We start from the raw sequence: 21,699 nt of genomic DNA on the forward strand, positions 1-21,699 counted from the left end.
GATTAAATTCTACTTCACTCTATAATGACATGGCTAGTATCACTGAATTTTCCTCCAAATCTAGCATCTTATTACTTATTCTGCGTTAGCTTTCTTTGAAGTCAAAATCTTTACTATAGAATATACTTAACTTCTATGCTGATGTCTTAATTCCATTTGCTTTTGTTTCTTAGAGGAATGTTTTCAAACTGACACTTTTGCACTTACTGTTCTCTAGGAAATCCTGGGACAGACATCATCCCTTAAAGAAGTTTTCTTATTCCTGGGATGAGTTAAAAAAGAAAGTAAGTTTTGTTAATATGGTCCTAAGCCTTTTCTTGTCATTTCAGACAAGTTGTTTCTGCAATATTCTCTACTCTAAAAATCCCAATGAAATACTCTAATGAAACAGGTTCCAATTTCAATGATGTCATATTATACTCATTGACAAGTGGTATTGTACAGACTAAGATTTTAATCACTATTCTAAGTCTACATTATGAAGGGCCAAATCTTCAATATTACCCCAGAGCAACAAGCAGCTGCCTCAGAAGCAACCTGAAAGGGAAGGTTGAACCAGGTCATTATCCAGCTTTGCATGTCACATGGGACTCACAACTCTAATCATCCAGCACAGTCGACACTGTGGTGTTGTTAAGCTCGCTGCTCACAGAAGCTGAGGTCAGCTGGATGCTCCTGTCTATAGTGGGGACTCTCCCACCCACAGTTTCCTCAGTGTTCCTCTTTGGCCTCAGCAAAATAATGAAGCACTTGGGAAGAAATATGCATCCTAACAAGCCATAGCTGGATGCCAAAATGGCAAATATTTCCACTGCCACTTTGAATTTGCCTTTGGTGCTCAGGTAAGCAGGCACAAAAGAGATCCAGACAATGAAAAAGACCAGCATCCCGAAAGTGATGCATTTCCCTTCATAATAGTTATCTGGCAGCTGGCGAGCCACAAAGGTTGTAAGAAAACACAGTAAGGCCAGAAGGACATCAAAGCCAAATATGGAGCACAGAAACTCTATAGAACCTTCATTGCATTCAAAGATGATCTTTACATTTTGAGGTTCAATGTTCTTGTACACTCTTGGAGGCTCCAACACCAAGTAAGCTGAGCATACACCAATCTCTCCTAAAACACAGATCAGCACAATGAGTTTTCGAATAACGGGGTGCATGGATGTAAGCCGAGTTTTGGATACAGAAATCCTGTAGGCAAAAAAGAGTGAAATAGTCTTTCCGAGAACGGAAGACAGACAAAGGCAAAAGCCCAGTGCCAGAGTGGTCTGGCGGGCCATGCAGGACCAATTGAGTGGCTTGCCTATGAAGAGCATGGATGAGAGCAAGGTGATGACCAGAGACATCTGAATGAGGAAGCTCAGCTCCCGGTCATTGGCCTTCACCAACGGAGTGTGCCTGTAGATCACATACACCACGATGACTGCCAAAACCACAAGTGCCCCAAAGATGGAGAGGATGACAAGGGTGAACCCCAGGGCCTCCTCATAAGCAAGGAACTCTACCTCCTTCGGCACACACTTGCTCTTCTGTGCATTGGACCAGTCATCTTCCCCACATGGATCACATTCCCTTTGACCTATTGAGAAAGAGCAGACAATTGATTGCAAGAAAATCCACTTGTCACTTTTAACTGTGAACAGTCCAGGACAGCTAAAGACTTGAGCAAGGTGTGTGTGTGTGTGTGTGTGTGTGTGTGTGTGTGTGTGTGTGTGTGTGTGTATGCATTGATTTTAAAATTAATAGTGGAAAATGGCCTTGGTGCGTACAAATGTTGTGACAGACTGAGAGTTGTTTTTAATTTTAGGAATTGAGCATTTCTTCCCAATTTCAGGCTTTCTTGAACTGATCTTTTCCAGTGATGTGCTCTTCTCTTTCTCCTCCATTTATCTATTGAGGAAAGAGGCACGTGTTCCTATCAACCCCAGAACCGCGCACCAATGAGAAAGTCACAGCTATTGAGGTGAAACAATCAAAAGGACTGGGACACAGCTGGTTAAACCCCTGGTGTTTTCAGTTCCTCAGTCAATATCTCCTCGTGGAGGAGAATCGTGTGTGTGCCCATCCAAATGTCCCCAACTCTAGATGCTCATTGGAATGAGTGGTGAGGATGAGGGTCAGAAGGAAAACAAACCACCAACCATGGTCCCTGAGGCTAAGAAGGCTAAGTCTGTCTGGATGGAGGCTCTTAGAGGAAGCACTGGTGAATAAGAAAAGCTACTTGAGGTGAGGGTGTGACAGATGAGGGAATGGGTTACTCAATGCTAATTTAAAGGTCCAGGTAAAGACTGGTGTTCCCTGTCAGTCACTCTGACTCCTGGTCTGGACATCTCTGGATGGAATTCTGGGTAGAGACTGGTGACCTGCAGCCAGGGAGTTGTGCAGGTTACAGGAAGCTTGTTTTCCATCCCAGACCATTGTATCCTTCTTACATGGTTACTCTTAAGGGTCATGTGACAAAAGACAAGTGCATTTTTTGTTCCTTCAACAACAACAAAAAGTAGAAATATAAATAAACCTGCTCCAACACACTTCACAAAACCAAGCTGCCTAAGTCACCTCCAGAGAGCAGCAACTGAGCAAGCTGTTGTAGGAGTTCATGCAGCAGCAGCTGCACAATGCATGTGTTCTCAGTGCTTAGAACCTTAAGACAAGTGGGTGACTGTTCTCAGACTATAATTAGTGTTGACTCTATTTTAGAAACAAGTAGTTTGAAGATTTTATGAATTTACTCATATTTTACATTTTATGTATTTTGTTTGGTGTTTACTCATGAACTTCATGGTAGTAGGTCTTTTTTGACTTCAGAAGTGAGAACTAATGTATGTCTTTATTCATACTGCATATTGGATAATTTTAGGGGTTTCATGAATTTTGTTATAGGCTGCTTATATCTCTTCATAAAAAAGATTTGCATGGATCTCTCTGACAATACTTGGTTATTCTAAGTTTGTTACTACCAATGAAAAAAGGACCATCTGTACCTGGTTTCTCTGACACATATCCATCAGGACACGGGATGCAATCAAAGCAGCATATGGGTTGCCCCTGGCGAATCCCCTTCCGGGTCCCTGGAGAACACAGTTTTGTGCATACTGAATCTGGAAGCTAGGAAAGACAAAGACAATAGGTATAACAAAGCCTTATTTGTGTAACCAAGAACATTTTCAGTTGTATTTCCAAAGAGCTGTGTTTCCTGTTTTAAAGGAGATGAACCCAGGACAGTGAGTGAATATATCAGACAAAGCATGACAATATGGGCAGCCTAGAAAGAATTTCTACTGAAGAACAGTCTTGTGATTGACTCTGGAAATGCCAAACAAACTCTAATGACTTCTTTGTCATCTTGGTGATCAAAACCAAACTAATATCACGTGAGATGCTGCGGATGGGCCAGTTTGCTAAATCTGTTCCTGTTTTGATGAAGCCTGTGATTCCAATAATTGTTGTCAGCTCCCGAAAGATATTTATTGTCAGTAAAGGCATCCCCAAATATTCCTTATTATAGTTAGACATCTATAATTGACTTGTAGAAAAGTAGGTCTGTTCCATGAGAAAAATCCTAAAGGTAAAAAGACACTATAGCGAAGGCATAGCTTGAAATGTTTTCTTGCTATCTACATTTAGAAATTTCAGTAGGAACCGTAGGCCTCTTTATATTTTTAAATTTTACATGGATATTCACCTTGAAATCCAGAATAAACTTGACATTTGTTAATCAGTTATATATAAATCTGGGGAGATAATTATTTACAGGGTAGATAAAATACATTTTCTGAGCCAGACATAGTGACAGCTTGAGCTACATAGTAAGACCTCAGCTCAAAAAACAAAAACAAACAAATAAACAAACAAAAAACCAAAACAACAACCTAGAGAAGTTAAGCCTACAAAACCATATACCATTTAAGGCATAGTATGCATTTTTGGTGCTACTGGTAAACTTTAAATTCATTTGAATTACCTATAAAATAACTTCATTATATAAATATAACTCCAATTTTAATAGAGAAGATTAAAATAAAATTACTATGTTCTATTGAAACATTCTCAAAATATCAATACATTGATAAATTATGTTAAAATTTTCATGTTAAAATTTTAGTGTTACATGGATTCTTTAAACTCTAGGTAAACAACAATATGGAAAAATGTGTTACACTAAGGAAATTGATTTGTAATATTGTAAAAACTTTAGGTGTTTTACATTTATTTAGTACCTGAAAACAATAAATTTCTTTCTATATATAAATAAAAAATATGGCAGACCAACTAACCCTTGAAGATTCAGTGTTCCAATAAAATGTTGAGTTTTTTGGAATAACAAGTTCAAAATTTGTATCTTGGAATTTGTATTCTCCAATTTTGACAAAGGCAATTTCCCCAGCATTATCCATTTGCCAGTTGAGGATATCATAATATCCACTTTCTCGATCTCCATTGGTGTCAAACTTAATTTTCCTTCCATCATGGGTAGTAAATTTCAAGTTTTTAAAGTAAGTCAATAGCTAAGAAGGAAGAGGGAGGAAAAAAAGAAAAAAAGCAATGTGTAAACATTTTATTACTTAGAAAATAAAGATTTATAAGGAAAGTAGATTTGAACTCATATGTAATTATGGAATTCTATTTTACTCTTTTGCCACCTCTATTTTTTTTTTTTTTTGGTCTTTTGAGACAGGGTTTTCTGTGTAGCTTTGCAGCTTTCCTGGATCTCGCTCTGTAAACCAGACTGGCCTTGAACTCATAGAGAACCACCTGCCTCTTGCTTCCTGAGTGCTGGGATTAAAGGCGTGCACCATCACCGCTTGGCTGCCACCTCTATTTTTGTTACCAACTCTGATATCCTCTAGCCACAGGTGGCAATTCAAACATAAAACGTGGTTGGCTAAATTGAGATGTGCTATGCATGCTGGATTATAAAGATGTAAAAAGAATGGAAGCTACCTCATTAATAATTTAACATCATTATTTTAATGTCGTGACAACACATTAAATTATGACAACACATTAAATAGTATTTTAGAGATATTGGGTTAAATAATTTGCTTCATTTAATTTTACCTGTTTTTCCTTAATGTTGGCCACTGGAAAATTTTAACTTACCTCGGGTACATATTAAAATTGTGTGTTTTTGTTAGATTAACATAAGATTATACTAAGACTTAGCAGTATTATATCTCCATAGTAAGAGACAGGAGAATATTTAGAATATTTTTCAGTCCTCTTACCTTTCCCCCTCCCACTCGCCCTGTGTAAGGTTACTAAGGTCCACAACTATTTCTTTCCTTTGAAAATCTCAGTCTTGTGGAGAGACTAGACCATCAGGCACTGAAAGTTAAATTCAACAGAGTTTACATTATTGTTATGTAGCAGTTTTCCCCAAATTAAAACATTTTATCCTTGTAGGCGAGCTCTTAAAGTAGTAAGGCAAACAACTCAAAACAGCTTCAGGAAGTTCCTGAAACTGACCAGATCCACTAGGTCCCTCCCAGTCAGAGTAAGCAACAAATGCTAAGAGTCCTACTCAGACTAATTGAGCTGAAGTATGACGAAGACTCAAACCATCCAAGCTTCAAAGGAGACTCCTGAAATCAGTCCATCTGCTGGGAAAACACAGAAATCAGCTGGCCTGCCTGGAAGATGTTTAGACCAACTTGGAAAGGACACTCTTTTGAGCTGCCTGAACATTGTGGGATATTTACACACTGTGTGAAGGTGTATTGCTGTGTTTGGTGTAACAAAAAACTAAACAACCAATAGCTAGGCAAGAGGTATAGGCAGGATTTCTGGGAATAGAAAGGAAGAGGAGGAAGAATCTTGGCATGTAGGAGATGCCAGGAGACATGGATAAGAAAGAGGAGATGCAAGATGAAAGAGAGGTAACACCATGTGATATAATGTAGATTAATTTAAGTGGGTTAATTTAAGTTATAAGAGCTAGTTAGGAAGAAGGCTAAGCTATAGGCTGAGCTTTCATAATTAATCAGAAGTCTCTGTTTCATTATTTGGGAGCTGGCTGGCAGGACAAGAGAGAATACAAGGCAGGTGATGTATGATCCCTATGCTATGGGAACAACAACTCTAGAATTAGATGAGACATAATATATCTTGTTGCCTATAGAGTCCTCATGACTTATTATTATTCATATGTCATGGATAGAGATTTGGTTATACAGTCCAAACATACTTATAAAGTTAACAGATGCCTTTTACATGCTCAAACACAAAACAAAAAATCATCTTTAACTGACTTGTGCACACTGCACACTCCATACTTGTGTTAATGCATATATATATATATATATATATATATATATATATAGATAGATAGATAGATAGATAGATAGATGTGTGTGTGTGTGTGTGTGTGTGTGTGTGTGTGTGTGTGTGTGTGTATGTATCATTTAAAAGTTTATGTGTTCTTTTCAGAGTAAGGGGACTAGATACAAATAAAGACAAGTAGCCAGGTGATCCAGCCTCTCAGAATGCCTCTGTTGTAGTTTCCCCAAAATTCTGCATCCAGAACAACTTCAAAGCTGCTTGTTGAAATGTTCCAGCCTCAAACACAACTCCATCAAGGACCTCAAATAAGCCCTGAACTTTCCCATTACACAGAAACTGGATAACAAATAATACAGCTAGTTCTCACAGGACTTGACCATTATCCCAATTTTCTCATGATTTCGTAAAGATGCCGTTGCTTCCAGAGAGCATGAAGAAGTCTAGAGAACATGACACTCACATTCCCAAGAGGTAGGGTAGGTGGTTTTTGTTCATTTTGTGGGTTATAGATGTTTGTCATCATTTAGGGGGGTTGGTTACACATTGTTATTGGTAATGGTCAGAAAAAAGCTGAACAAAAGACATTAGATTTAAGGACCTCTTTCTGAAGGGAAAAGGGGGGGATATAGTATAGAAATGATGGGATAAAAAGGATGAATTGTTGAATTAAACAATCACTAGTCTCAAATATTTTATATTGGTATAGATTTTTGTATATTGATACAAAGTTAAGGTTATTTTTGTTTTGACATACTATATATATGTTTCTACTCTGTTTAAGATATTGTACCTATGCAGCTCTTTAAAAAATATAGTGTAAAGTTTTAGTCCTTGAGACCTATTTAGGATAATAAAGAAAGACAGGTTAGTAGTTAGTTATCTATACAAATCAAGCTTATAGTCATGTTAGGTATGTTTTCAAGATCAGAGACATATTTTAAATAGATAGATGGTCTTCAAACCTATGGCCTTTAAAATGTTTTAACAACATAAGGCTTTTTATGACAGTGAGACACATCTGCTCCTGGCAGCACCAATTTACTTCAAAAAAGGTGATGGGCATCAAAGAACCTCCATATGGAGTTTGCTTTCTTTGTGCCAAAATTAGCCACTGGGTGCCTTGACTGCTGACAGTATGATGTCCAAATTGTATAAGCAGGACACAAAAGAAGGTGACTGCCAAAATTTGCACAAACAAGGTAGGACAGTCCTTCAAAATTTTTGCATCACAAAAAAAGTCTGTCAGATATTCTAGGCCTGTAGGCCAAAGATGGATGGATGCTCCAGTGTTGCAGAGGAAACGGGTGACTATCCAGGCAGCCAGATGTTTCTGTCATTTCTATAGTTTTGGAATTTGCTTGCTCTGCACTTCCTGTTTACTCAGGCAATATGTCCTCAGGTCTTTGATGGGGTTTAAGAGCAAATAGTTATAGTTACAGTTTTCCTTGTTACCAAATTCAGAAAAGAAATTTATATAAGAGATGTAAAGTGTATACGGTTGAAAAACATAAAAGCTTGAGTTTTTCATCTAAGGAGATGTTTTAAGATCTAAAAAGGTATTTTTTGGATGGTAATATAAGTTACGATAGAAAATGGTTTAGGTATAAAACTTTGGACTCACTAAGGTAGGATAGATAATATAGTACTTTCTCCAAATTTGCCAAATACAAATGGAGTGGATATTATGAATGTAATTCTGATTTGATAGTTGTTGTTATTGTATATAGTTTTACTATGTTAGAGTTAAAATCTTTCCTTTTTATTTAGACAAAAAGGAGGGAATGTTGTGGGATATTTGTACACTGTGTGAAGGTGTATTGCTGTGATTGATGTAGTAAAAAACTGAACGGTCAATAGCTAGGCAGTAGGTATAGGCAGGATTTCTGGGAAGAAAAAGGAAGAGGAGGAGGAATCTGGGCATGTAGGAGATTCCAGGAGATACAGAAAGGAAACAGGAGGTGCAGGATGGAAGAAAGGTAATGCCATGTGATAGAACATAAATTAATATAAATGAGTTAATTTACATTATAAGAGCTAGTTAGGAAGAAGCCTAAGCTATAGGGTGAGCTTTCATAATTAACAGGAAGTCTCTGTGTCATTATTTGGGAGTTGTCTAGAGGGGCAGAGAGACTCATTACAGAAAGCTGTACAGTGTGCTCCAGGTTCCCCAGCTTTGTGAGCTGTCACTCATGCCAATGTAGGCCTTGGTGATACAGCTGTCTTTGAGTCATTTCTGCTCCTTTAAGTAACCCCTCACCCATATTCCTTTAAGTAACCTCAGTAAAATTCATTGGCTCACTAAGTTGGACTTTAGAGGTGTCCATACTTTTGGTCTGTTGTGGACTCCCTATCTGGAGTGAGTAGAAGTATGTGTTACATCTCCCCAGGAAAAGTTTTGTCTCACAACAGTTGCTATTGTAGAAAGACTGTTGAAAGTACTTAGGGGAAGCAATGGCTGATTAACTTAGGAAATTGGAAGCTCTTCATTTCTCAGAAAGTGTCCACTTTATCTGGGCTATAAAAGAGTAGCAGGAAATTGTTTTGAGAGTATGTCTCTGAATTCTATGCTTCCATAGTGCAGAAAAGGACATGGCAGTTCATGGGACTGGTGTTAAACCTACAGGATCAAAGATAGACATTGACAAGAATCCTATGAGAAAATAACCTTTCTCTAACTCACGCTTTACCTCATTAACTTTAAATAGGTAAGAACATGCTTTCTTTAGCATTAAGGTAACCCATCACATGGGGCATATCCTTGATCTTCATCTACACTTGGATTTCTCAAAGGATCTAGTGTGGTTACCGGCTCTCCACAGGCCAGTTAAGTTTCCAGGAGCTGGTAGAAAGAGCCTGAATAATGGTTTCTAAAGATCTAAAGTCTTTTGGTTCTGTTAAATATTGTGACCTTAAATAAGGCACACACTTATCAACTATTATTTGCCTGGTTTGTGAAGAGGAGATAATTATTCTTCCCAGTTTTTTTCATAGGGATTAAGGGTACATACCTGAAAGAATTTACTAAGTGAATATACTAAGAAAGTATTTTAGTCACCACTCACTCCTGGGGCTACTTTCTGTCACATGGCCTCTGATTTCTCTTCTGCCCCTTTTCATGTGTAGTCTTCTCAAGTGGAATGAAATATGTCAGAAATCATGAAAATTTAACTTTTATTGCCAAGTCCATGAAATGTTCTCCCCCCCATAAAAAAGTCAAGCAAATAAATTGTCCAGGACTTCCACACTCTGACCCTTCCCTAGACCAGCCTTCCCACAGTTCCACCTGCATGTCAGTTCTGGATGGTAGGACACAGTTCTCTACCATCATATGTTTCTCAAGAATTTAGAAATGCTAGGTGAGTATTGGGCATGCGTCTAATCCCAGAGACTGATACAAATTACACAGTGTGGACTTGTCTCAGAGGGAGAAGAAGGGGAAGGAACAGGAGAAGTAAAACAAGGAGAAGACAAGGAGGCAGAAGGATTTAGAAATGTCCAAGTAAATAACAGAATTTCAAAGGGTTCCTAGCCATGCCTGTTGGTAGGATAAGCTTAAAACATAAGTAGACTGTGTATTTATTTTGGTTTTGTTAAACAAATACTTTATATTGACACATTTATCAGGCTTTCCTGTTTATATATTATTCTATACTGTAAGGACCTAATTTTTTTTTTAACTTGTTGACATATGGTGCTATGGACAATTCTGGCTACGGACAACTACTGACTTTCATCTTGACACTATGTGGTCTCTAGATTATCTTTAAAGCCCATTTTACTTGCAATAATTGTTTCTTTGAGCAAATTTAAATTTAGCATTTCAGTGTCCAGATAAGCTATACGATTATTATTCAGCATGCAGGAGTATTCTTAATCATGACAAAAGTATTCAAAGGACTTATAAAATGATATCTTTGACATCTAAAGTATAATTTAATTTATCATTGTATATTTATCACAGCTTTCTTGATACCAGTGAACATATTTGTCCTAATAGTTTTGTTCTATTACTGTGACAAATATCATGATCAAAAGCAGGAAGAAAGAGTTATTTTGTTTACATTTTCAGGTCACAATCCACAGTTGATGGTGTAGCTGAAGTTTTCTCCAGTCCTGCCTGGCCCACAGTCAGGACAAATCTCTCTCACCCGCCAGGCCTGCAGCCACTCAGACCCAACCAAGTAAACACAAAGAGACTTATATTATTTACAAACTGTATGGCCTAATGGCTCAGGCTTCTAGCTATCTAGTTCTTATATCTTAAATTAACCTATATCTATTAGTCTATTAGTTGCCATGTGGCTCGTGGCTTACCTGTACCTAACATCTCACTTTTCTTGGCAGCGGCTGGCAGCGGCGCTCTCTCTCTCTCTCTCTCTCTCTCTCTCTCTCTCTCTCTCTCTCTCTCAGCCTTCTACTTCCCAGAATTCTCCTCTCTCCTTGTCCCGCCTATACTTCCTGCCTGACTACCGGCCAATCAGTGTTTTATTTATTAACCAATCAGAGCAACACATTTAACATACAGAACATCCCACAGCATGATGGAAATAGGGTTAAGAACCTAGAGGCATAACCACAGAGATATGCTGCTTACTGGTGTGCTTTGTGGCGTATGATGACTTATTTTTCTTATAAAGTCTAGTCCCACCAGACTAGAGATGGTGCCACTCAAAGTGGACTGAGCCCTCCTATACCAATCATCAGGCAAGACAAGCTCTTACAGACACAGGGCAATAAGATCTGGGAAATTCTTCACTGAGGGTCCTTCTTCCTAGGTAATTCTAGGTTGGGTCAAGTTGATAATGAAACTCTAATCAGCATCCCTGGCATTCGGATCCTGCTTCGTTTCTAAGTTCCATGTTAGTAACTGGAAACGGCACACTCTACAGAAATAGTTGACATTAAAGCTGGGACAGAGAAAGCACAAATGAAGCTGTAATGTTTGGAAGTTTCAAAAACAGGAAGTTCTTGGAAATGATAGAGGGAATGTGAATAAAAGGAAGAAGAGCTGATGTTAACACGCAAAGTGGCTTCCAACAATCAAATCTGTGAGCTTTTGGCAGCAGAATAAATAACTCATAGGATAGAAATTTCCTTGAGTCTATCTTGATATCCAGAACTGGTAGAGTAAAAATAGAAGTCCAGATAACATGTGGATGGAATGAGGGAAATGGCAAAAGAATCATTTTTCAAGCAGCAGAGGAAGAGGTATTTAGGGCAAGAATAATTTTAAATGGATGATTAAATTGGAGAGGGAAAATATGATGAAAAATATGAGAGTTTTACAGCTGGAAAATATTCCCTAGCAAGGTAATTCCTGTTGTTATTTTGTTTTGAGAGAGGGCCTTACTCGGTATCTCTAGTGTTCCTGGAACTCACAGTATAGCCAGTGTTAGAATTGAACCCATGGCAATACTGTCTCAGCTAGAATAGAAGGCATGAGTCACCACACTTGACTCCCACAAGATAACTATTAATTCAGTAGAGAAACAGTATTTTTCTGGTGAGAAAAATGGTGGCATCACTTAACAGCAATAATGAAAGATAATTATATCATTTGAACTCTGATATGCAATGTTTAAGAACACAATTAGGGCTGGAGAAATGTCTCAGATATTTTTAGAACTTGTTGATCTTGAAGATGACCAAGATTTGATTCTCAACACAGATATGGCAGCTCATAATTGCCTATAACTCCAGTTCCAGGTGAATCAATGCCATTTTCTGACTTCCAAGGGCACTTGGGATTCATGTGGTACACACACACATACATGCAGACAAAACATTTATATGCATAAAATAAAATGAATCCCCATCTCCAAAAAGACACAATATCATCTCTGTTACTTTTTCCAAATAAAGTGTATGTCAACCTAATCATGATAAAAAATTAGACAAGCCCAACGTGAAAATCAGTCTTAAAATGCCTGACCAGTGCTGATTAAAAGTGCTAAGGATAAGGGGTTGGAGGAATAGATCAGTGGCTAAGAGCATTTGTTGCTCTTTCAGAGGACCCAGGTTTGGTTCCAAGCACCCACATGGTGCTTCCCAACTATCTGTAACTCTAGTTCCAGGGGATCTGAGCTCCCTTTTCTGACCTCTGTGGGTGTAGCCATGCTTGTGGTGCACTTAAGTGCACACGGGCAAACACTCATGCACATTAAGTAAAGTAAAATAAAATAAAACTGTAAAACAAAGTATCAAGGGTAAGAAAAACACTCAAAGAACGGTCATAGACGGGATGGTGAGACTGGGAGGACTAAGAAGAGCCGGCACTGAATGCCGTAGGCCAATTCATACACGAAAGTCAAAGGGATATATGAAGGTCCCAGGCACTGCGGCCTCTGTTAAATGGACAGAGTGTGATACAAGAGTAAAGAGATGATGATCAGGCAAGGAAGAAGTGACAAGTTAGAGATGCTAAGTGGACCTCCTGCAGGGCTGACAGGGCCAGGGCAGGGATGCTCGAGCTCTGTATTTCTAGTCAGTGAGGTAAGAATGGAAATAAGCAGGAAATCTTGGGTGAGACCACTCACCACCATGGATTGTTTGACAGGAGATGAAGGACAGGCAATGTGGGCGTGACTCTCCCAGATAACCCCCTATAATCTTCACCCCCTGACATCCATGCTTTTGTGTGACTCCTCCTATATTGTACGAAGACTTCATCTTCTAGTTTTTCCTTGAAGATAGATAAGACCAATGATTAAAATGAAAGCCCTAGAGTGTGAAGAAAACTGTATATAATGCCCAGGAATCATCCTAAACTGGAGGGACATACATGCCTTTGCCTGCTATGAACATGATGTTTTTGGACCCAAGTAGTTATCTTAGATTACAATTCCCATATTGTATACAGAGAACAGAAAAAATGAAGAAACCTGTGTCACTAAGTCATATTCTTCTCCTAGATACCTTTAATTTTAGTTTCTGTGAAGAAAAGCACCCTATTTTGTAAAAGGCATTATTATAATTTATTTTGTGGGACAAGATTTTTAATCATTGACAACAAATCTAATAATTTAGTAACAAACAAGGACTTAAAATGAACAACCAAGCCATTCAGGCAAGCCATTATGGTAAGTGCTGATGCTATAAAATTGTATGGAAGCAGATCAGCAGTTTTAATGGGATGAATTTGGCAGCAAAAACTTGATTTTTCCTTATGCTATATCATAGGGTAAAATAACTTACCTCCCTGGGCTCAAAGTCAGGCATATATGAACATTGTGTTTCTTTTTTATCTAGTTCATCCAAGTCACATCTGCTGAGACGATCCAGGGCATAAGCCATAGCATACACAGCTTGTTTGACATTGTTCGTGGTTCTGAGCTGAGATATATCCAGATAGGTATTGTTCAGGTCTTCCAGCCTCTCCTCTCCAGTGCAGAGCTGATCAGACATGTCATACAGTCTGTCTTCTTTGCCAGTCATGTTCACTCTGTGGTCCACATTGTAAGGCACACTGCTATTGGGCCAGGTACAGTTAAAAGCAGTTTGCCAGAATTCAATGGTCAAGGTATCATTTGGATCCTTGCTAGGGTGTACATCATAAAGAAATTCTTTTAATCCTGGTATAACGGCTCTTGGTACTGCAAATCCAATACTTCCTCCAAAATATGGAAAGTACTCTGGCTTTGCAATGAGGGCTGAAGTAATCCAGGCTTCGCTGGCTATCCATGTCCTATCAGTTATGTTATGATGAATCATTTCCAGCACAAAGGGGCTGAGATCAATGTCGGTTGTAAAAAGCACAACGACTCTGGCAGTTGAACCTTTTACTGCATTAACAGCTTTTTGCATTTTCTCATTGGAGTAGACTTTGGGAATGGTTTCAGAGAAAGCAACACAAAGGTTAGCAGTCTCCATTTTTTCCCTAAAGGATTTTACTCCATATTTTCCATAATCATCATCAGCTGCAATAGCACCTACCCAGACCCAACCAAAGTGTTTGATAAGATTCACCATGGCCTCAGACTGGATCTTATCACTGGGTATTACACGAAGATAAGATGGAAACTGGAATTTGTCACTAAGAATTGGGCAGGAGGAAGTATAGCCCACCTACAATTGAAAATATTTATAGTTATTAGGAAGCCAGAGCCAAATCTTAAACGACAGCTTCGGAATATTCTGAAAGGGAGGGAGCTGAATAGTTCTCTCTTGGCCCTCACATCCTTCTGTAGATGATGACTTTCTACAGGTGCTTCTGCCTGGTGGGTGGGGACTATTCAGGTAACACTTTGGTTGCCCTGACAACACAAAGGGTGTCAGGGCGGCCACTTGTTAAGATGAAGATAGTCAGTGCACTACATTTTGTAGTTAGGACCACAGCATGGTCAGGGAGGCCACTCACACTTTCCTTTGTCCTTCTGGACACTGACTGGTGACTCCTCTGAGTCAATATGTCTGGATGCTTCATCAACTTCAGCATCACATGTGCAGAGATGATGGACTGAGTCCAAGTCTTTGTCTCCTGCGCACTCTCCTGCTCTCACCTCTGCTCCCTTACTTCCCTTCTGTTCTCTCCTCTCTCTTCTAGTTTCCTTTTGTCAGGACTCCTGAGTATGTAGGTCCTGAAACTTGCCCTGAGCGATGATAGAGCGTGCTAACCAACCGGAAGTCTAAGCACCGTTCTCCAAGTTGCCAGAAACTCTCTTTTTAATGTGCATAGATAAGTGAAAAAGCATGCTCTCCTCACTTGGTCAGTAGTCCTTGTTTGTATTTAGCATTTAGGGGGATCTAAGCATGGAGATCAGGTGAACCCATATTCCTGACAATCATTTATGTGTCTCTGCTGTAGTGTACCCTCTGTGTTGATGACTTGCATGTTACCTTCTCCCCATCCAACCTCATGTCACTAATGCATCTCCTCCCGTCTGACCTTCTGTATTATAACTCTGTAGCCCGACACAGTTGATTCCTTCATGAGTGCTGCATTATTCCTGTGTTCTCTTTTCCCTTTTTTTCCCACTTCTTATTCCACTGGCTCATGTTTGTATTTTCCTTTCTAACCACACCAAGAGCAGATTCAGTGGGAGGTATTATGTAGGAACAAACCTCTTTGAGAAGCAGCGACAGCAGATTTCTAAGGTTTGCTAAATTATTTGTCTTATAAGATCTTGTTACTTGGACCCTACAGGAAAATTAACATAACGATAACTTAGATGTTAAGGTTTCTTAATACCAAAGTACTCAACAGAAGATTTGTTTTGCCTTTTCCCTGCCAGATTCACTATAAGCCTTCATGGAGAAATACATCCAGAGGTATCTAGGCTATGCTTGAGTTCTATTAGAGTTTAGTGGAAGATGGAGCTCACAGCAGCTGCAGTTTGGGTGAATTCATGAAGCCCACCCCTAAGATACATGAGAGTCACCCACCTTCCTCGTATTCTGTTTCGTGGTACTTTCCTGTTTATCCCACACTCACATTTGAAGCTCCTCTCTAACTTAAATACTATGTAGGGCTGAGGCTGTGGGTCATGAGAGAGAGAGAGAGAGAGAGAGAGAGAGAGAGAGAGAGAGAGAGAGAGAGAGAGAGGAGGGAGGAGGGAGTGGAGGACAGAGGGAGGGAAGGAAGGTGAAATACTGTGTGAGGGACACTCCCATTACTTCAGTAGCCCCAATAAGCTTGTTCATCCTTCATATTAATACATTCTGACCCTTTAATGAAGCAGCCATTGAAATAACTCTAGATCTTTTTTATTTTCCTAATAATTCATGCTTTGCAATCACTTATTCTTGTGCTGACATATGCTACCCTCTCTGGGTTTAAAGTAACTTATTAAATTAGCTAACGTGAAATTCCCAGGCCCATTTTCACATGTCAGTGTGGTGATTTTGCTCAGGACCAACAAGCATCAACAGAGACCCAAACAAAAACCAGTTCCTATTCTAGCCATCAATCCACCACTGAGTGTTTACGGATGAGCTCTGCTGTGCTCCACACAGTGCACGGAGCACGGTGACTAGTGAGATGTAATATCTACATCACCACATCACACCTCAGTCAGTGTCAGCAAGATGCTCCAGGGGATTAAGCAATCTCAAGTCACCTCTAAATAGGCCTTCGTGTGCACTGCTGGGGCTTGGCTGAACAGAGTAACTGGGAGTACTCAGCCAATTTTACATAGTCTCTGCAGCTTAGCCTCTCTGGACCTCAGTGTCATTCATAATAATTTTTACACACAGTATTCACACCTTTCTTTCTTCCTTTCTTTCTTTCTTTCTTTCTTTCTTTCTTTCTTTCTTTCTTTCTTTCTTTCTTTCTTTCTTTCTTTCTTTCTTTCTTTCTTTCTTTCTTTCTTTTTGAGACAGGGTTTCTCTGTGTAGCCCTGGCTGTCCTGGAACTCAGTCTGTATATATGTAGACCAGGCTGGCCTTGAACTCACAGAGATCCGCCTGCCTCTGCCTCTGGAGTGCTGGGATTAAAGGCATGTGCCATCCCACCTGGCAGAGCATTTGTATTTCTTTCTCAGTACATTGCACAATATTTTGAGATACCTGAGGTAAGTAATACAACCCCAGAATTCTTGAAGCAGCAACTGACAAGGACGATCCCCCTGATCCAATAATTCCTACTAGGTATTTTCCAGTGCTGTTTCTAAAGTTGGGCTGGAATTCTTCCTGCCCCGTCAGAAAGGCCAAAGCAGTCTCCATTGTTTTGGAGATGCTATAGCAGCTGTCAAAGATCTGATAGCCCAGAGTGTGGTTGGGCAAAATGTCCGTCCTCTCGTTAATCTCCTTGATGGTGTGGATCATGGTTTTCATCCAGCGGAAACCCCGGAAGTTAAACCTGGAAAGGAAAAGCTTTTGTGAGGCACTGGACACTGGAGGCGGGGGTGGGAGAGGGTCGGGGTGGGGTGGAGGTAGGGGTGAGAGTGGGGGTGGGAGATGGGGGTACGGTTGAGGGTGGGGTACTTCTCTGGGAAGGAGCTTCAGTTACATGAGTGATTACAGCTTTTTGCTGAAGCAACAGCAGGTACCTCAGTTGTCTGCATGTGTCAATTTTTCATAAATGACATTACAATTTTAAAAGATCTAAATATTAGTCATATCCAGCCTTTATAAGTGACTGCTTTATGTTTTTTTCGCCGTATATATCTTTTACATGCTACAATATTTTCAAATTTCTGATTATCTCTTTTCCAAATTTGTCCTTCTAGTCACAGTTCTCTTTACCAAACAGACCTAACAATCCCTTCGAACAAGCTTTCTCATTTCATTGGAGCACCGTAGGGACATGGTTCTACTCTCATCCTTGACTTATTTTCTTCTGAACATTAATTATAATGCAAAAATAGTCTTAATACATTAATACTTATGGCATAAGTTATTAAAAGCAGTATGTAAATTTTTGTATGCCATGACTCCAATTACATAATGCATCTTGCTGTGGAGAGGCATTTAACTGAAGTTGTCTTCTTGCTGTTCTCACGTGAAAACATAAATGTGAGCCTCCTACTTTTTAATTCTGCAGCCATTGAAAAGGGAAATATTTCTCCTGAGGTCCATCACCATATTGTTTTTAAGGCCTTCTGCATGAAATAATATCCAACCCCCCTCTTCTTTTCACCTAGCCAAACTTTAACAAAATTGTGCAAAACAATTATCTGAGTAACTGTTCTCTTACTACCCTCTGTAGCTAGTTGTCGTATCTAAATTTATATCTACAGCTTAGTATTTTAAGTTCAATACCTAATAGTAAATATCTCTCTCCACATTTTGGAATTTTCCTTCCTGCCTGTGTGTTTGCACATTCTGGTGTGTGTGAAGCAGGGACACCAATGTCACCTTTCTTCACCCTCTGCCTTGTTGTCTGAGACAGGGTCTCTCACTGAAACTGGATCTTGACGTGGCTAGCCCAGCTGGCCAGCAAATCCTAGTGATCTTCCCGTCTCTGCCCACCAAGCACAGAGTGCCACTACACCGAGTGCCACCACACTGAATGTTTTGTGGGGGTCTTGGGGCCTCCAACTCAGGTCCTCCTTCTTGCAAGGCCAGGACTTTACCAAATGAGCCACCTTCCCAGGTCAGTTTATTTAATTTGTATTTTGGTTTAGCATTGTTTTTCATTTAGTATGCAGCTGTTGAGTTCCTCCAGTGCTGTATACTATCAATATAGTAATGAAGAGCCTGATTTCAATTTCTTTTCCCTGAAAATGTTGATTTATGTAAAGAAAGAGAAAAGTAACCAAGTAAAGTGATTAAAAAACAAAACAAAAAACAAACAAACAAACAGCGATGGGAATAGATGTATGAGCAATGAAATACAAAGAGCATGCAGCCAGAGCAAATTAGGAGCAGTGCCAAAGCTAGAAGGATACTAGAGAGACGGGAGAGGGCTGCAGACAGACAGCTGGTGAAAGTTCCGACCACTGGAGAAGATGTAACATTCAAGGATTGAAGAGATCCTTATTTTTGGAAGGCAGAGTGGGGTAGGGTAACACAGTTGAAAAAAAAAAGTAGCAAACAGAAGGGACCAGATACAAAAGCCTTTACCATCCTGTTACTTACTTTACAAGTTCACACTGATGACATAGTATAGCTTCAAAATAAGTACAGCGGTATCTTTTTCAAGAGATAGCATTTCAGTTCAAGAGCTAGAAAAACATCCACCTGCTTTGAGCCTGTAACTCCACCTTTAAATTAGCCAAAGATATAGTTATCTTTGGATAAAAGGAAAAGGTTATCTGCCCCAGTATTTACAATATTGAAAAACTGGAATAATCTTCTATGTCTAGTGGTGGCTCATTAGCTGTGTGGGAATATTTTCCATTATTAATACAACCTCAAGTTTTGTGGAAAATAAACTTCAGAAGTTCCAGGAACGATTGGAGACCAACTTAAGTAATTCAGTTTATGAAAGATCAGTGTGGTGCACTATGGTAAAGTCTAAAGATGTGGAAGCTGCGGTTAAGTGAAGGTCTGCTGCTATGATAACTAAGCAAACCCTCAATGCTCGAGCCTTTTGTTTCCCACTGAGAATGCAAACATGTTAGAGGGATGAAGAAAATGACAATTACGGACTCATCACAGACTTTTCACTTTGTCAACAACAGTGCAGACGATTGCTCCTTCCAATAGCAGCTCTAATATGAAGCATGGAATGGTATAAAAGGAAAGGAGTTGTGATTGGTATAGAATTAATGATGAAAGAAACTGCACAAATGTTTAAATACGCATCTACAGCGATAATGACCACACGACATCACGGAAAAGTCTGCTGTATTAAGGAATATGTCCAATATAAACAGTGCCTGTGCTTCTTTCATACTATTTAAAATTATAAATTCTTTCTTTCTTTCTTTCTTTCTTTCTTTCTTTCTTTCTTTTTTATTTATTTATTTATTTTTTTGGGTTTTTCAAGACAGGGTTTCTCTGTGTAGCTTTGTGCCTTTTCCTGGAACTCACTTGGTAGCCCAGGCTGGCCTCGAACTCACAGAGATCCGCCTGGCTCTGCCTCCCGAGTGCTGGGATTAAAGGCGTGCGCCACCACCGCCCAGCAAATTTATTCTTTAAAAGATCCAGAAAGGGATATAAAAATTAAAAAAAATACTGCTTTGTGATGCCAATGGAATTGTAGATGATTGTTTTCTTTTAATTTCTGGCATATCTCATATCTAAACTCCCCGCTTCTCTCTCTCTCTCCCGATGTGTGTGTGTGTGTGTGTGTGTGTGTGTGTGTGTGTGTGTGTGTGTGTGTGTGTACATATATTCCCAGACATCTGTCCTATCCCAATTTTGTTTTTCTCACAGTAGTATCAGGAATTCTATTTCTTAATATGATATCTTGGAAGAGCAGCAATAGGGACAGAGTTTTTCTGTAGATCAGAATCCTGCCATGAACATTGCCTTGGCCACAAGCCAGAGTTCCCACACTGCACACTTGAACTTGTGTTTGAACAATTTACAGTAATTGTTGCTGTTACTGTGTAGCTGCAGCCACACTCTGCAGCACCTGCGTGTCTCAAACCTCAGTATTCACTAACATAGGTCTTTCAGCAGACGTGGGATGCAACTCCTGAGTCTATGTGTCTAACAAACTTTTAGATGCTGCTGCTGCTGCTGCTGCTGCTACTGGCCCATAGAGAACCCTCTGAGGAGCAACTTTCTGAGGCAACCCTACCCTCTACTCCATAATCTGAGATAAAGCCAGAATCATAGAAATTCAACTAGAATCCAGACTCCATGCTAACCTCTCTTCTCCAGCCACCCAAATTAATGTGAAAAAAAAAAAAAAAAAAGATCAAACAATGACTTACCCTTCACACATGGCTGATACTGGTTCCCCGTCAGAGTCTTCTGTTGGGATGGTCCTAGAGTGAATAGGAAATAGTCCTCCAATAACAACTGAATGGTTTTTGGCTTCTACATATCCAGTCAAATTAAACTTGCGCAGCAACCTGCATGTCGGCTCAGTCTGGTTTTTCATTTGAGCATATAATTCAACCCATAAAAATACAGTGAATCCAAGAACCAAGCACCTCTTTCTGCTAACCATTTTAATATGGCAAGTTTGAGGATCATAAAAGTGTTGAAATCACAGACGTTTTAAGGAAGCACCTTGATGGAGTGTTGGAGAGTGTATGTGCCTCAACCCAGTGACCCGCTTGCTGCTCCTTGCTAGATAATTTCAGGTCCTAGTCACAGATCTCATAATCACTTGCAATTTATGGATCTGGACTTGGAGCTGAGCAATCCTTTGAGAAGAGACACCTGAATCTCCCGCATGCTTTGCAATGATAAATAATGACAGAATCATGGGTTTCAGTTTGAAAGTTGTGGTCATTTGTAGAAACAGTCTTTTCTTGTTTAGCACTGTCAGCTTCATCCGGTCTCACTGCAGCCAGCCCTATCGTCTTCTCTATCCCAAAGACGAGAAAAAGTATTCTGCTTCTTTATAAAGGACCAAAAGGGGCGTGGGTGGGTGGACAGCAGGCCAAGCTTCCTCTTTAAGTTACAGAAACAACTGAATAGAAAAACTGTAAGAATTGAATAGAAGACTTCAAGTCAAATCTGTGTACTGCCATTTTTATTAGTGTGATGGTAAGAAAGCCATACAGTTTCTCTGCCACAATAACCTCATCAACGGCTAAGCTACCTTAGAAAATCTGTGTTCAGCCCAGGACTTTGAGCATGCCAGGCAGACACTCCTCTACCGGCCCCACCTCCAGCAACCTCTGCTCCCTCGCTTGCTAGGCCTCACTCAAGAGACAAACCTTTTTTACCCAGGTCACTTCATCATGATTCCCAGTCTCGCAGTCCCCCTCTCTGCTCCTTCTCAAACATTCCCTCCCACCCCACTTAGAATACAGTTCGTAATGCACTGTCAGAATAAAACTCAGCACAAATTTCTGGATCATGGAAAATGTGTAGAACATTTGATCACATGGTTTTGCTCCCAAGGACATT

The 21,699-nt window shown here is 39.6% G+C and overlaps 1 protein-coding gene across 2 annotated transcripts; it reads right to left on the reverse strand.

Moving 5' to 3' along the window:
* Positions 1 to 599: 599 nt before the first annotated feature.
* LOC128106305 (vomeronasal type-2 receptor 1-like) lies at positions 600 to 20,788 on the reverse strand. 2 transcript variants are annotated; one of them, XM_052731720.1, is made up of 8 exons: positions 20,550 to 20,788; positions 16,789 to 17,080; positions 13,512 to 14,349; positions 10,863 to 10,878; positions 9,814 to 9,836; positions 4,281 to 4,504; positions 2,988 to 3,111; positions 600 to 1,582 (listed from the first exon to the last, which is right to left on the reverse strand). In XM_052731720.1, exons 1-8 carry the CDS (start codon positions 20,786 to 20,788, stop codon positions 600 to 602), a joined length of 2,739 nt encoding a protein of 912 aa, XP_052587680.1. The 2 variants fall into 2 exon arrangements, with proteins under 2 accessions (XP_052587680.1, XP_052587679.1); XM_052731719.1 differs by lacking the exons at positions 9,814 to 9,836; positions 10,863 to 10,878 and having other exon boundaries at positions 4,281 to 4,511; positions 13,480 to 14,349.
* Positions 20,789 to 21,699: the final 911 nt, after the last annotated feature.

The sequence above is a fragment of the Peromyscus californicus genome, unplaced genomic scaffold (genome assembly GCF_007827085.1).
Source record: "Peromyscus californicus insignis strain IS unplaced genomic scaffold, ASM782708v3 Scaffold_9__1_contigs__length_137607984, whole genome shotgun sequence".
Classification (NCBI taxonomy): Eukaryota; Metazoa; Chordata; class Mammalia; order Rodentia; family Cricetidae; genus Peromyscus; species Peromyscus californicus.

Coding starts and splice junctions, on each gene's coding strand:
- LOC128106305 (XM_052731720.1), bottom strand. CDS start 20,788: ATGGTTAGCAGAAAGAGGTGCTTGGTTCTTGGATTCACTGTATTTTTA. Junction 14,350..16,788: donor GGTTGTATTACTTACCTCAG/GTATCTCAAAAT, acceptor TTTCAATTGTAG/GTGGGCTATACTTCCTCCTG. Junction 4,505..9,813: donor ATCCTACCAACAGGCATGGC/TAGGAACCCTTT, acceptor CTTAGCTATTGA/CTTACTTTAAAAACTTGAAA.